Here is a 13,667-nt window from a genome sequence, read left to right as displayed (position 1 = left end):
TGACAATTCGAACACAGATATAGAGATTGTCTTGTAACAAGGTGTTTGTTTACCTGGTAGACAAACAGGTAAACAACTCTTATGCCCACAACATGACCTGTGTATTTCTCCCATTGATGGAGCTGCTCATGTAAAAAACAAAAACATGCTGACATAATTATGACATCAGCATGACCCATATACATACTTCTCCCATTGACGGAGCTGCTCATGTAGAAAACAAAAACATGCTGACGTGATGATTAGTGTATCTGTGTGATTGACAGCCATCAGCCATGAGGCGAGAGTGGCCCTTGGCTCCAGAGACTGCGTCATCAGCAAATCAGGAGCTTTTTGGAGTAGGCTGTCCACAATCACAATGGTTGTTCTCCACAATGATAAAAGCCAGCAGGGTAGTGTGTAGTGAGTCTAGTGCGGGCTCTCAAACTCAAGGACCTATTGTTGACTGGCTCAGGGCACTTTCACTCTTTGTTGGGGTGTGTGGCACACACACACACACACACACACTGCATACACACACACAGACTGTACACAAATCAAATCAAATCCAATTGTATTTGTCACATGCGCCAAATACATCAGGTGTAGACCTTATAGTGAAATGCTTACTTACAAGCCCTTAACCAACAATGCAGTTTTAAGAAAGAATACCAAAAAAATCACAAAAAAACACAATATAAAATAATAAAAAATAAAAGTAAAAAATAATTAAAGAGCAGCAGTGAAAATAACAATAGCGAGGCTATATACAGGGGGTACCGGTACCGAGTCAATGTGCGGGGGCACTGGTTAGTCGAGGTAATTGAGGTAATATGGACATGTAGGTAGAGTTATTAAAGTGACTATGCATAAATAATAAACAGAGAGTAGCAGCAGCGTAAAAGAGGGGGGGGGGGGCAATACAAATAGTCTGGGTAGCCATTTGATTAGATGTTCAGGAGTCTTATGGCTTTGGGGTAGAAGCTGTTTAGAAGCCTCTTGGACCTAGACTTAGCGTTCCGGTACATACTGTATGTATGTACGCAGAAGATTGCTGACCTTCAGGCCCTGGTCTAAAGTATAGGGCTCTGGTCAAGAGTAGTGCACTATATAGTGAATAGGGTGCCATTTGGGGCACAACCCCATGCAGTTCTTAAGACTCTGTTAACCTGCTGATTGGTGTCATTGACCAATCTACTGAGTCATAACTCTCCTTTCTGTGCTACTGTGCCAACGTTGACATTGATTAATGAACGGACGCTGGGTAAGGTACAAAACACTGAGGAAAAGTCATTTTAGCGCAGTATTTCAATGAAAATATGGGACACTTTTTGTCTCTAGGGTTGGCTTTGTGTTTTGATAAAGGGCTAAGGAGCAAACATTTCAGGCTTTTATTTAATGAATCTGTAATTAAGGCACCCTTTGACTGTGCTGGTGGTCATGCCATGTCACAACACTATCCTTCCCCCCGTAATAATCTGTATCCCTGTGTCTCTCTAGGGATGTGACAAATGGGAACATTTTCTACCACAGTTCTACCACAGTCATACAGTATGCTTAAAGGATCTGCATGGTCAATCCGCATCTGCAGTGTCCATACAGCATTTACTGTGATATGGCTTCTGCAGAAGTCAGAGCATTCATATTTATTGCGCTTCGTGGAGCTATACGGAGCCCTCCGCATTGTGACAACATTTGGGAGGCGCACAGCGAAGCGGTACGGAGCTCGATTTGGCCTCCGCAAGCCTCTGGAGGCTCTGCAATTGCGTCACACCCTCCATTCGGAGCCTCCGGATCTCATTGCCGGAGCTAGAGTAAATTGGTTTTCAAACACTGGAGGTTGGTGGCACCTTAATTGGGGAGGACGGACTCATGGTCATGGCTGGAGCGGAATCGTAACTAACTGATGGGCTACACAAACAAAACTAGACGAGCTACATTCCTTGCCAAATCAAGACAGCTTTAGCAGAAATTCTAAATGGACTTAAAATAACCACGAGCTGCAGTTTTGGCATATTTAAGTTTTTTTTTGCGAACTGCTATAGTGTGCCATTTAGAATAGGTTACAACCACCAACACCAACCCCCCCCCTAAACCTAGGCAGGTCCCAGACTGAAATATGCAACAAAAACATTGTTTTGATGAAGGCAAATAGTGTATTCGTTAGTCTAGGGGCTACTTTGTTTCATGTTTAACAAAGGCCTGCCCACCAAGTTTAAGCTCACTAATCAAACACAGGGCAAAATAAAACACACGCCAAATGCGGCTATCTACTGGTTAAAAAGGGAAGAAATGTAGCTTCCTAATGCTTTTAACTGTATGTCTCAACTCCCATTATAAAGAGAATAACACCCTGTTGAAACAGGAGTGAACGGTGATATTGATGAGAAAGACCTGTTTTAGTAGCGCAAGTCACAGCTCTAATGGCTCTTGCAGCACTTAATTTAGAAATGACCGCGCAACTCAAGTAGGCCATTGGCAATAGCTGCATATCAACTGCAATAATTTCTGTAATCAGCGCTTTCTTTTCCAACTGTTAATGACGATGACGTGCGGAGCGTTTTATATCCACTCTTACTAACGTTACAGCATAGTTGTGTTAAGTAGGCCTATTTTTAAAGAAATTAAACCTTTATGAAGATGATTGGGACCTGTTAGTGGTCGTTTTGTGGTAACTGCACTGTGATTTTAATTGTGTGGAGGGATTTTTTCTTAACGTTAATGATTCAATTTCGTTAGGGCATGGACCAGCAACACATGCACTTCACCTAGGCCATCCACAACACCGCCATGTCATGACACTATCCGTCCCCTGTAATAATCTGGATCCCTGTGTCTCCTCTCTCCATAGACGGCCATGGACCAGCTCCACATGCACTTTACCCAGGCCATCCACAACACTGTGTTCCAGGTGGTACTGGGATACGTGGAGCTCTGCGCCGGCAACGCCGACACCAAGTTCCAGAAGATGCAGTACAAGGACCTCTGCACGGTAAGGATGCTAGCTAGCTACTTTCTCCTGTCTTCTTACAGTAGCAAGGCCAACCAAGACCTTACCTAGGGTTTGTTTCTTCTTAGCAAGGCCAACCAAGACCTTACATAGGGTTTGTGTCTGCTTAGCACGGCCAACCTAGGGTTTAAGTTTTTTGTAGGGCCAGGAGTTTTTGATCACCATGTGACTACATGGCCAGGCTATAATTGGGGCCAGCATTTTACCTGGTCTTGTCCCATTAACACAAAGAAAGGATATCCTTGTTTGATGTTCAGGGGATCAGGAAACAAACATTTGTCTCTATTAAGTAGGTGGCCATTAATACTGTATCTTTAATGAGCCGTCTGTCTGGTACAATGCCTGGTAAAGTTATAAAAGACAGCTTTAATCTGTGGTATAGTACACTCTTGGAGAAGATCTTATAAGCTTGGCTAGACGCCCACTGAGGAATGACTAAATATTTTGTTGTTTATTAAAGGATTAGGCCACACCGGTAGAAATCCCTGCTACTCCGTTAACTTGATAAACACTCAGACAGACACAAGACTTCCCGAACGCTCAAATTGTTCTCTAGCCAAGCAGAAAATGCCCTTCTCTCTTCATGAGAGATGGCACTTGTCACTCTATCCTCCTGAATGAGCTGGAGAGAGATATGAAGAGAATGAGACATTCATTTTCTCAGTCCGGGGAGAGTCATTCTATATCATAGACCTTTTTCTACGAGATAATTAATCTTATTTAAGTGGACGACGAATGGGCTCTTTTGAAAAGTAGCTTGTGAGTGGTGGTGGTGGTGCTTTTATTGGGCCAAACGCTCTCGCTCTCTCTCTCTGCCCAGACCCAGAGCCTCTGTCATGTCCAGACCCCGCAAATCACATTTGCATGCTCATATAAAGCGCCTGCAATCAGCAGGGCCATGCATCACAATCCTACAGAGTGAGTTGTCTTCTCTTCCTGAGACTTTTATTACCTGGCTGCAGACACATTTGCATGGGGGAATCAAACAGAAGAGAAGAAGTGCTCAGTGGAAGCTGACACTGTCACTCCCGCCTGTGTTGTTTATTTTATACCTTGGCCACTAGATGGCGTAGCACCAGCTGTGGTTTGTATGAGAACTGGGACTCCTATGGGGAGAAGCAACATAAATGTGGGTTGGAGGAAAAGTCAAGGTAGTTTGAAGGCCTAGGGCAAGGGTGTCAAACTCATTTTAGCTCAGGGGCCACATGGAGGAAAATCTATTCCCAAGTGGGCCGGACCGGAAAAATCATGGTATATATATAACTTAAAAACAACAACTTCAGATTGTTTTCTTTGTTTTAATACGATCAACATACAACATAAAGCTGGAGCCTGAGGACAGTGTGTCCAAAATAGTACAAGCACAACATCACTATTAATCATAAAACACGTCAAGTTTATTTGAAAATTCTAAAGAAAAAGAACACACAAACACACAATGCCTCAGTGATTAACAGAACTGTTTCACAGATCACAGAACTATATCAGGGTGTCATTTCTCAGGCAGAAATGTAGATAAAAATAATGAAATCCTGTTCCCCAAACAAGTGCAAGAACCACAGAGTCAAGAATAGGTTAAATATACAAATAAAATAAAATCAATTAAAAACAATAGCACATCAACATAAAAACATATAAACATAAAGCTGGAGCCTGAGGACAGTGTCCAAAAGCACAACATCACTATTAATCATAAAACACCTCAAGTTATTTGAAAGTTCTGAGGACAAAGAACACACAAACACACAATGCCTCAGTGATTAACAGAACTGTTTCACAGATCACAGAACTATATCAGGGTGTCATTTCTCAGGCAGAAATGTAGATAAAAATAATGAAATCCTGTTCCCCAAACAAGTGCAAGAACCACAGAGTCAAGAATAGGTTAAATATACAAATAAAATAAAATCAATTAAAAACAATAGCACATCAACATAAAAACATATAAAGCTGGAGCCTGAGGACAGTGTCCAAAAGCACAACATCACTATTAATCATAAAACACCTCAAGTTATTTGAAAGTTCTGAGGACAAAGAACACACAAACACACAATGCCTCAGTGATTCACAGAATTATATCACAGATCACAGAACTATATCAGGGTGTCATTTCTCAGGCAGAAATGTAGATAAAAATAATGAAATCCTGTTCCCCAAACAAGTGCAAGAACCACAGAGTCAAGAATAGGTTAAATATACAAATAAAATAAAATCAATTAAAAACAATAGCACATCAACATAAAAACATATAAAGCTGGAGCCTGAGGACAGTGTCCAAAAGCACAACATCACTATTAATCATAAAACACCTCAAGTTATTTGAAAGTTCTGAGGACAAAGAACACACAAACACACAATGCCTCAGTGATTCACAGAATTATATCACAGATCACATAACTATATCAGGGTGTCATTTCTCAGGCAGAAATGTAGATAAAAATAATGAAATCCTGTTCCCCAAACAAGTGCAAGAACCACAGAGTCAAGAATAGGTTAAATATACAAATAAAATAAAAACAATTAAAAACAATAGCACATCAACATAAAAACATATAAACATACATCTGAAAGCGTTGCTCAAACTCCCGTAACAGTCCCGTTATTTTATCTTTGAACCGCTTCATGTCTGCCACATGTTGGGTCGCGCACACATTTTTCAGACAGGGGAAGTGAGCTGCATCACCACCGGCAAGTTGCGTCTCCCACAATGACAGCTTCAACTTGAAAGAACGTATGCTGTCATAATACTGCGTGACAACTTTGTTGCGCCCTTGCAGCTGTTTGTTCAAGTTATTCAGGTGCTCTGTAACATCCACCATAAATCCAAGGTCCTGCATCCATTCTGCGGAATGAAATTCTAACACTGGTTTGCCCTTTTCTTCCATGAACTGTTCAAGTTCTTCTCGTAAATCAAAGAAACGCCTCAGCACAGCACCTCGGCTTAACCATCTTACCTCAGTGTGGTATGGCAGGCCATAGATGTGGTCTTTCTCTCTGAGAAGGCTGTCAAACTGACGGTGATTCAGGCTTCTGGATCGGATGAAATTAACAGTTTGGATGACCACCTTCATGACGTTATCCATCTTTAATGACTTGCAACACAAAGCCTCCTGGTGCAAAATACAGTGAAAAGTCAAAAAATCACGTCCTCCATTTGCAGATTGCACTTTCTCTCTGAACTTTGTCACAACGCCTGCTTTTTTCCCGATCATTGAGGGCGCACCATCTGTAGCCAGGCTGACAGCGCGGGACCAGTCCACTCCGACCCTGTCCAGCGCGCCGACGAGTGCGGTAAAAATATCAGCTGCTGTCGTTGTATCTGTCATCGGCACCAACTCCACGAACTCCTCGGTGACGGTCAATGTGCCATCAACTCCGCGGATGAAAATGGCCAGTTGTGCAACATCTGTAATGTCCGTGCTTTCATCAATTGCAACCGAAAACGCAATAAATGACTTTACTTTTTGCTTCAACTGGCTGTCCAAATCCACTGAAAGATCGGAAATCCTGTCTGCAACTGTGTTTCTTGTCAGGCTGATATTTGCAAAAGCCTGCCGCTTTTCAGGGCACACAATCTCCGCTGCCTTCATCATGCATGTTTTTACAAATTCACCCTCACTAAATGGTTTTGAAGCCACTGCGATTTCATTAGCAATGAGGTAGCTAGCTTTCACTGCAGCGTCACTGATGTCTCAGCTGTGATTAAACACAGACGGCTGTTTCTTCAGACCCGCCAACAGTTCATTCACCTTCTCTCATCTCCGCTGTCCTTGAAAGTTGTCATATTTGTCGGCATGAAGACTCACATAGTGGCGACGAAGGTTATATTCTTTCAGCACTGCAACATGCTCTGAACACACCAAACATACAGCTTTCCCATTCAATTCCGTGAATAAATAGGATGACCATTTTTCTTGGAACACTCTGCACTCTGCGTCCACTTTTCTCTTTTTTGACAGAGACATATTGGGGCAATGAGGGTGCCAAAGCACATAATGTTAAAAGTAGAAGCCGTAATAAATATCGCGGGCAAAACAAAGTAGCTCATTGGCTGCACGTGCTTGACCTACTTGCTCTGCCCCGGTATAAACAGTTTGCTTGCTTAACATAATTGCTATTGCGCCATCCAGTGGACGCAATTGGAACAGCAGTTTATTTTATTGAAAAATTGCAGCGCATTTTTATACTTTACAAAAATATTATTATTATTATTGTATTTTTATTTATATATTTTTTTAAATCATCTCGCGGGCCAGATTAAACCCGTTTGCGGGCCTGATCCGGCCCGCGGGCCGGACGTTTGACACCCCTGGCCTAGGGCATCAACTTGACTCTGTGCTTTAGAGCCTGGATTTATTAATGGTGTTTCTGAGGAAAAATAATCGAAATATCATTCCCTCCCGTGCCAGAAACCTAGGTATACTTATTTTTCAATGTTCTTTAAAGCAATCTTCTATGTGTTTCAAATCTACAAGGAACACAAGTTACACTGCATAGTTTAGGTTTATCTCACTAAGACAAGTACGGAAACTAAACTTCTAGATGAGTCTCCTAAGTAGAAATTACTTACACTTTTCCTCCTCCTGGGTTCGTAATGACTTAGCGGAATAATTTGGTTAACCGTTAGTCCCTGTGGGATCTGTAATGTTTGGGGATTCGGGCTAGGAAGGAAGAGAAAGATTCCGGGAAGGAAGGGAGAGAAGGATTCCGGGTAGGAAGGGAGAGAAGGATTCGTGGTAGGAAGGGAGAGAAGGAGTCGGGGTAGGAAGGGAGAGAAGGATTCGTGGTAGGAAGGGAGAGAAGGATTCGTGGTAGGAAGGGAGAGAAGGATTCCAGGTAGGAAGGGAGAGAAGGATTCGGGGTAGGAAGGGAGAGAAGGATTCCGGGTAGGAAGGGAGAGAAGGATTCGGGGTAGGAAGGGAGAGAAGGATTCGGGGTAGCTAGAAGAGGGGATTCAGTAACGGAGGCTTTGCCACAACCTTGGAACAGGCAGCTGAGGCATTGAGCTGAGGTGTTCTGACAACAAGACATGTCCTTGTTTCACACACTGGTCATTGGCATTGTCATTTCTCCGATGCTCTTATGAACCATAAGATACGAACGAACCAGAAAGGGCCGTGCCAATCACCGTTAAATGTCACTCCATGTCCCCAATTTGCCTGTCTGGCAGTGACTCGCCAGTTTAGTCTGAAGTTGGCACAGTATGCTGATTATGGACGATTTCTCAACGCACCGACTCATCCTCCCCAACTTTGGATTAATAGGATGTGTCATGTTAGCATTGAGCTGCGTGATGGATTGGCCTCCACACAGGCAGAGCTATGCGCTAGCTAGCCTCGCGTATGTTTATCACTGTGAAGCTCGTACCTGATGAAGATGAAGCTCGCAGACAGGCTGTGCCTCTGATGACACATGAAGCCAGATAGGGTGTTCTCTCTCTCTCTCTCTCTCTCCACCACCACAACCTGGCAACAGGTTTTAAGGAAGATACAATCTTTGTTATAACTTTGGCAGCAGTTACACTGCTTGAAAGAAAATGGAAAAAGACTATCGGTGTTCCTTTAAGAACAGGGGAGGACAGCTGCTTTGTGAGATGTTTTGGTCATTTAATCTTCTGAGCGTTTCGCGCTCACTCAAGAATAAATAGATAAGGGTTTATCTAAACAGGTGTGATGGTATGAGATAAATGTGCAGTACCTACGCCGACCTGGGAGAGGCAGCAATACGCAACAAATCATCTAGTGTGCCGAAAAGCGACACGGAGAAGAAGAAGTAGATCGTTTTTTCTCTTTCAAGCTAATTAAGTTGTTTGTCATTCGGGGGGATTGATGACTGCTATTCATTTAGGGGAGTCTTGTGACCAGTCGTCTTGGACTAAGCCTACAAACTTCAGAAGAGACAAAAGAGAGAGAAAAGTTGCTTTGGGACTTTGGGACACACTCTCCGGTCTTCCACTTACTCCCTCGACTCCCTCCCCTGTGTGGGTACATCATAAAATATACACAGGACAGTATGTAAATCGCCCTCACTAGTGTCCTGTACTTTGAACCGAGTCATGGTATTCAAGGGATCCGAGGTATGCAGAAAGGTCTGATCATATTGTGAAGCTCTGCATGAATTTTACATTATACTATTATCTCTCTCTCTCTCTCTCTCTCACTCCTCTCTGTCCTGGACTCCCTGGCTGAGTCCCAAATGGCACCACATAAACTACTTTTGTAGCCCTATGGGCCCTGATCAAAAGTAGGGCACTATAAAGGGAATATGGTACCATTGGGGATGCAGCCCCTGTCCCTGACTCACTGTTCTGACTGTAATAGATTACAGCACTAGCGTACTTTCAAACAACAACACCAACAACAACAACATACTGTAAAATGACCATCAGTACCACAGCAACCTTCAGAGCCACAGCAGAGCTGAAAGGTACTCACTCTTAGATTTTATTATTTTTATTGAACAGAGATTGGGAGAGGATGAAAGTGGGGAAAGATAGAGGTTGTATGAAAGGGCAGTAGGCTGGATTCAAACATATACCGGCATTACCCCTAGACCAGCTAGGCCACATAAGGATAATATCTTGTTGACTACATCATAAAGTACATCACTATTCTATCGCCCCAAGGTTCACTCACTGATAACAATCAGTATCGTGATTGTGTAATATGATCATTATGACAGGACACTGTGTGAGTTAATTAAATGGTCAATTTTTCATGTGAAGGACTGGCTCTTTAGTGAGACCCATAGTGGAGGTGAACCTTCCATGGCCTTTCAGCGTTCATATCAGCTTTCATATGAGGCACCACTAAAGTATATGGACCAGGCTGAGCGCTCTCTCTCTCTCTCTCTCTCTCTCTCTCTCTCTCTCTCTCTCTCTCTCTCTCCTGCGTTTTGTGTTTTCTTAATTATTTAGTGAAACTGATCCTTTCTCTGAACACTCAGAACCCCTCCACTCCCTCCCCTCCAGCTGTGATAGAAAAGGTCTTTATCTTCTTGTGTAACAGCATCAATAAACAACTCCGGCTGTTTGTTGTGAGCTCTCATTTATAAAGGATGTCTGCTTTCATTTGCATCAATGATCCCAGATTTCCAGGCCTGGACGCTCAAAGTCTACTTTTATTTATTGTTTCTTGCTTCCTCTCGTCACTTCTGGGAGTTTCTTATACTTCCTTTCATTTATAGAGTTTCTATTTCTTTGTGCTAGAACTGAATCAAAGGTAGGTCCTCTGAATTAAAAAGAAAGAAAGAAATTAATGTAATTTCTTTGCAGAAAATAGTAATTAATTTATCTCAGATTAAACAGACTGTACTGTTTTGTGTCTTCCAAATCGTCCTTGTCATTAAGTTAATATGAGATTATTTATTTTAGCATGGTATGATGGCTCACCTGTTCTAGTTCATAATTTCCACATTTCAAGCTCTGTATGCCAAATATGTCTCGCCATAATAGCCAAGCTTTCAATAGTTAATATTTTAAATGTGACAGATCCAGTAGGTCTGCACTTCAATCATCACCGTGGTAACGCCAGATGAGTTTATCTAGTGCTCTGGTAGGCTATGAAGTCTGAGGAACATTTCCCCATACGGTACTGGAGGGAACTTTTTATTCCTCATGTGAGAGGAGGAGAGATGTGGGAGAAAGAGCAGCAATGCTCATAAAGATCTACTGTAATTTGAAGGAGACCAATGAAAGAAGACAGTTGTTCACTCTGCATGTAGCCTTCTATACTGTAATCAATGGTAAAAGCTGAGAATGAGAGGCATGGTGGCTGAAAGTGTTAAAGGGGCTGGGATAACATGCTTGGTAGACTGGACACTACTGTGGTGCCACGCTGCCACATATGGTCACCCACTCTGAGCATCATATAACAGCTCCCTATAATGGTCAATAATGTACCCTCCTCAACAGTCTCAGGACATAGCCAGGAATGGCACATTTGGCTGATGGTTTGGGGTGTTTGAGAACCAAGTACCATTGTGTTTTTGTATTCAGTGGAGTTGTTTTGGTAAATGACACAGCAACTATTTCTATCTTAGCGACATCGCTTTCACAACAACCTATCCTGGTGTTTATTGCAGTGTATTATTAGGCTGGTTTGGAGGCTCCCCACCTCCAGGGTTTATTCCAGAATATATTATTTCGTTTTTTAAGCATTCTGCCAGACAACTGTGCATTCACAATTTGATCTGATAGCCACCAGAGAAACCCTGTCAAGTGTAATGTGTCGCTCCAGTCCTGTCTACTTTTCTCTGCTGCTCCAAAGGCAAATAGAAAAACACATTTCATCATGTCTATGAGGAAGGTGTTGCAGTATATGTTCAGAGCCATATTCCTGTAAAGCTTAGAGAGGATCTCATGTCAAATGTTGTTGAGGTTGCAAGTTTACCTGCCGCATCTAAAGCCTCTTCATTTGGGGTGCTGCTATAGGCCACCAAGTGCTAACAGTCAGTATTTGGATAATGTGTATGCAATGCTTGATAGTGTGTGTGATGTTAACAGAGAGGTCTATTTTCTGGGTGACCTGAACATTGCCTGGTTAGCAACTAGCTGTCCTCTCAAGAGGAAGCTTCTAACTGTGACTAATGCCTGTAATATGACCCAGGTTATCACTCAACCAACTAGAGTGCATACCAATAGTGTTGGATCTGTGACATCAACTTGTATTGATAATATCTTCACTAATGTTGTAGAGCTTTGCTCCAAAGCAATATCAGTTCCCATTGGCTGTAGTGACCATAACATTGTGGCAATGACAAGGAAAGCCAAAGTGCCAAAGGTTGGGCCTAAAGTCATTTATAAGAGATAATACAAAATGTTTTCTCAGGATTATTTTTTTTATGTTGGTCTGATGTGTATGAAGAAGTGAATCCAGATGCAGCACTGGAAGTATTTGTAAAAGTATTCATGTCAATTGTTGACAAGCACGCACCTGTTAAGAAATCAACTGTGGGAACTGTTAGAGCCCTCTGGATTGATGATGAATTGAAAAATGGTATGGTCCAAAGAAATTATGCAAAAGAGGTGGCAAACGAGTCAGGCTACTCAGCTGATTAGTTGACTTACTGTAAATTGAGAAATGTTGTGACTAAACTAGAAATTATATTACCAAACCAAGATAAATGACATAAAACACAATGGAAAAAGACTTCGGAGTACCTTAAATGATATCATGGGCAGAAAACCCTATTCATCTCCATCGTTCATTGAAGTTGATGGGTGATTTATAACAACAGTGAGCCATCATATTTTAGTATAAAATATCTAATATTGAAAATGAAGGATTGTTGTTTTTAATTTGGTCAAGTTAGTGTGGGAGAGGTGGAAAAACTACTGTTATCCATGAATAATGATAAGCCACCAGGTATAGACAACCTTGTTGGGAAACTATTGAGAATGGTAGCCGACTGTATTGCCACGCCTATTTGCTATATCTTTAACCAAATCCTAAAGGGGTGTGTTAGGGCTGACCCCATTTAGTCAACTGGTTGATTGTTTGGTCGATAGGCTGTTGGTCGACCGAGATTCTTTATATATATATTTTTTATGGCACACAAGATACCTGTCTGATTCGCGCCTGTCTCAGTGGACTAATCCATTTAGGAGGCTGCAGGGATGTCACGGTCCCAAAAAAGGGGGAGTGTGGCTAAGATGCACAAGGCATGTCTCTCTCCAGAATATGCACTCTCTCCCGCCGTTTTGTGCACATTCATTGTTTCATAACTTCATTGTGTGAATTGTTTGCCTTTTGATTGTTAGTGTCTACCAATTCCCCATTAAATATATCACCAGTAGTAGTCTACATTTACCATTAATTCCCATTTTGTAATCTACAATGTTTGGTTACGGTAATTTCTGTTAATGCATTCAATATATTATTATTATAGTAATTTTACCGTTCTTATTGTCGTCGTTGTTTGCAGAGCTCACAATCTATGCTACACTTGTGAGAGACAAGTTTTAGTTCATTGTTTGGAGCGCTCCTTTCAATGTTGAATAAGGACGCGCATCTGATTAGGCCTACGCATATAGAAGTAGGCCTAGGCTACCTGGCCTGTGTGCAAATGTAGGCCTATACATTTGTCCATTTGGAGATGTCTGATAGTATTTCTGATTGTCTTAACTCACCACCACTAATGAGCTGTGGAGCGTCTCAAAGTATTTTTTTCTTCACCTCAAACACCAAGTAAACGAAATCTGTTTTTAGAATCCATTAAGAATGACAATAGTTTCTCAATGTATTTGACAAATATTTCCAGCTCCATCCCTTTCGATAACCACTCGGCATGAAAGGGAAAAATGTAATGCTCTGATCCAGTGGAAACATCATAAAATACCTGATTACTTCTTATCCCTTGCACAAATAGCCTACAGCTGTTTCTGTCCCGAGCTCACTGGCGTAGGAAACTCTGAAGGCCCAGAATATTTTATACAATGTTGCAAGTTTGCTAGTGCGAGCTTCGGGCCGGACACAGTTTATAGTTGATACAATGTTTCAAGTTCATGTCAGACAGGCCATGCACAGCCAATGTGATTCATAGGATATTTTCTACTTGCAGGCTGCAATGTTTTTATTTGTTGGCTTTATGTAGGCTGTTTTTACATAGTTGGCAATGGCAATAGAAGTTCCTTTTAGATTTAGATATAATTTAGATTAACCACATGACAAAGATTTTG

General features: G+C 41.9%; 1 protein-coding gene across 2 annotated transcripts in view; it reads left to right on the top strand.

Moving 5' to 3' along the window:
• The window catches only part of LOC311132398 (syndetin-like), a 214,882-nt gene that overhangs the window by 90,394 nt on the left and 110,821 nt on the right, over positions 1-13,667 (top strand). For both annotated transcript variants that reach the window (XM_084165674.1, XM_084165673.1), the window contains exon 12: positions 2,831-2,971. In XM_084165674.1, the coding sequence (XP_084021800.1) occupies positions 2,831-2,971 (141 nt within the window). The remainder of the gene's footprint in view (positions 1-2,830; positions 2,972-13,667) is intronic.

This window comes from Coregonus lavaretus (assembly GCF_964263955.1).
Source record: "Coregonus lavaretus genome assembly, chromosome: 7".
In the NCBI taxonomy this organism is placed as follows: Eukaryota; Metazoa; Chordata; class Actinopteri; order Salmoniformes; family Salmonidae; genus Coregonus; species Coregonus lavaretus.
This window is presented reverse-complemented; position numbering and strand designations above follow the sequence as displayed.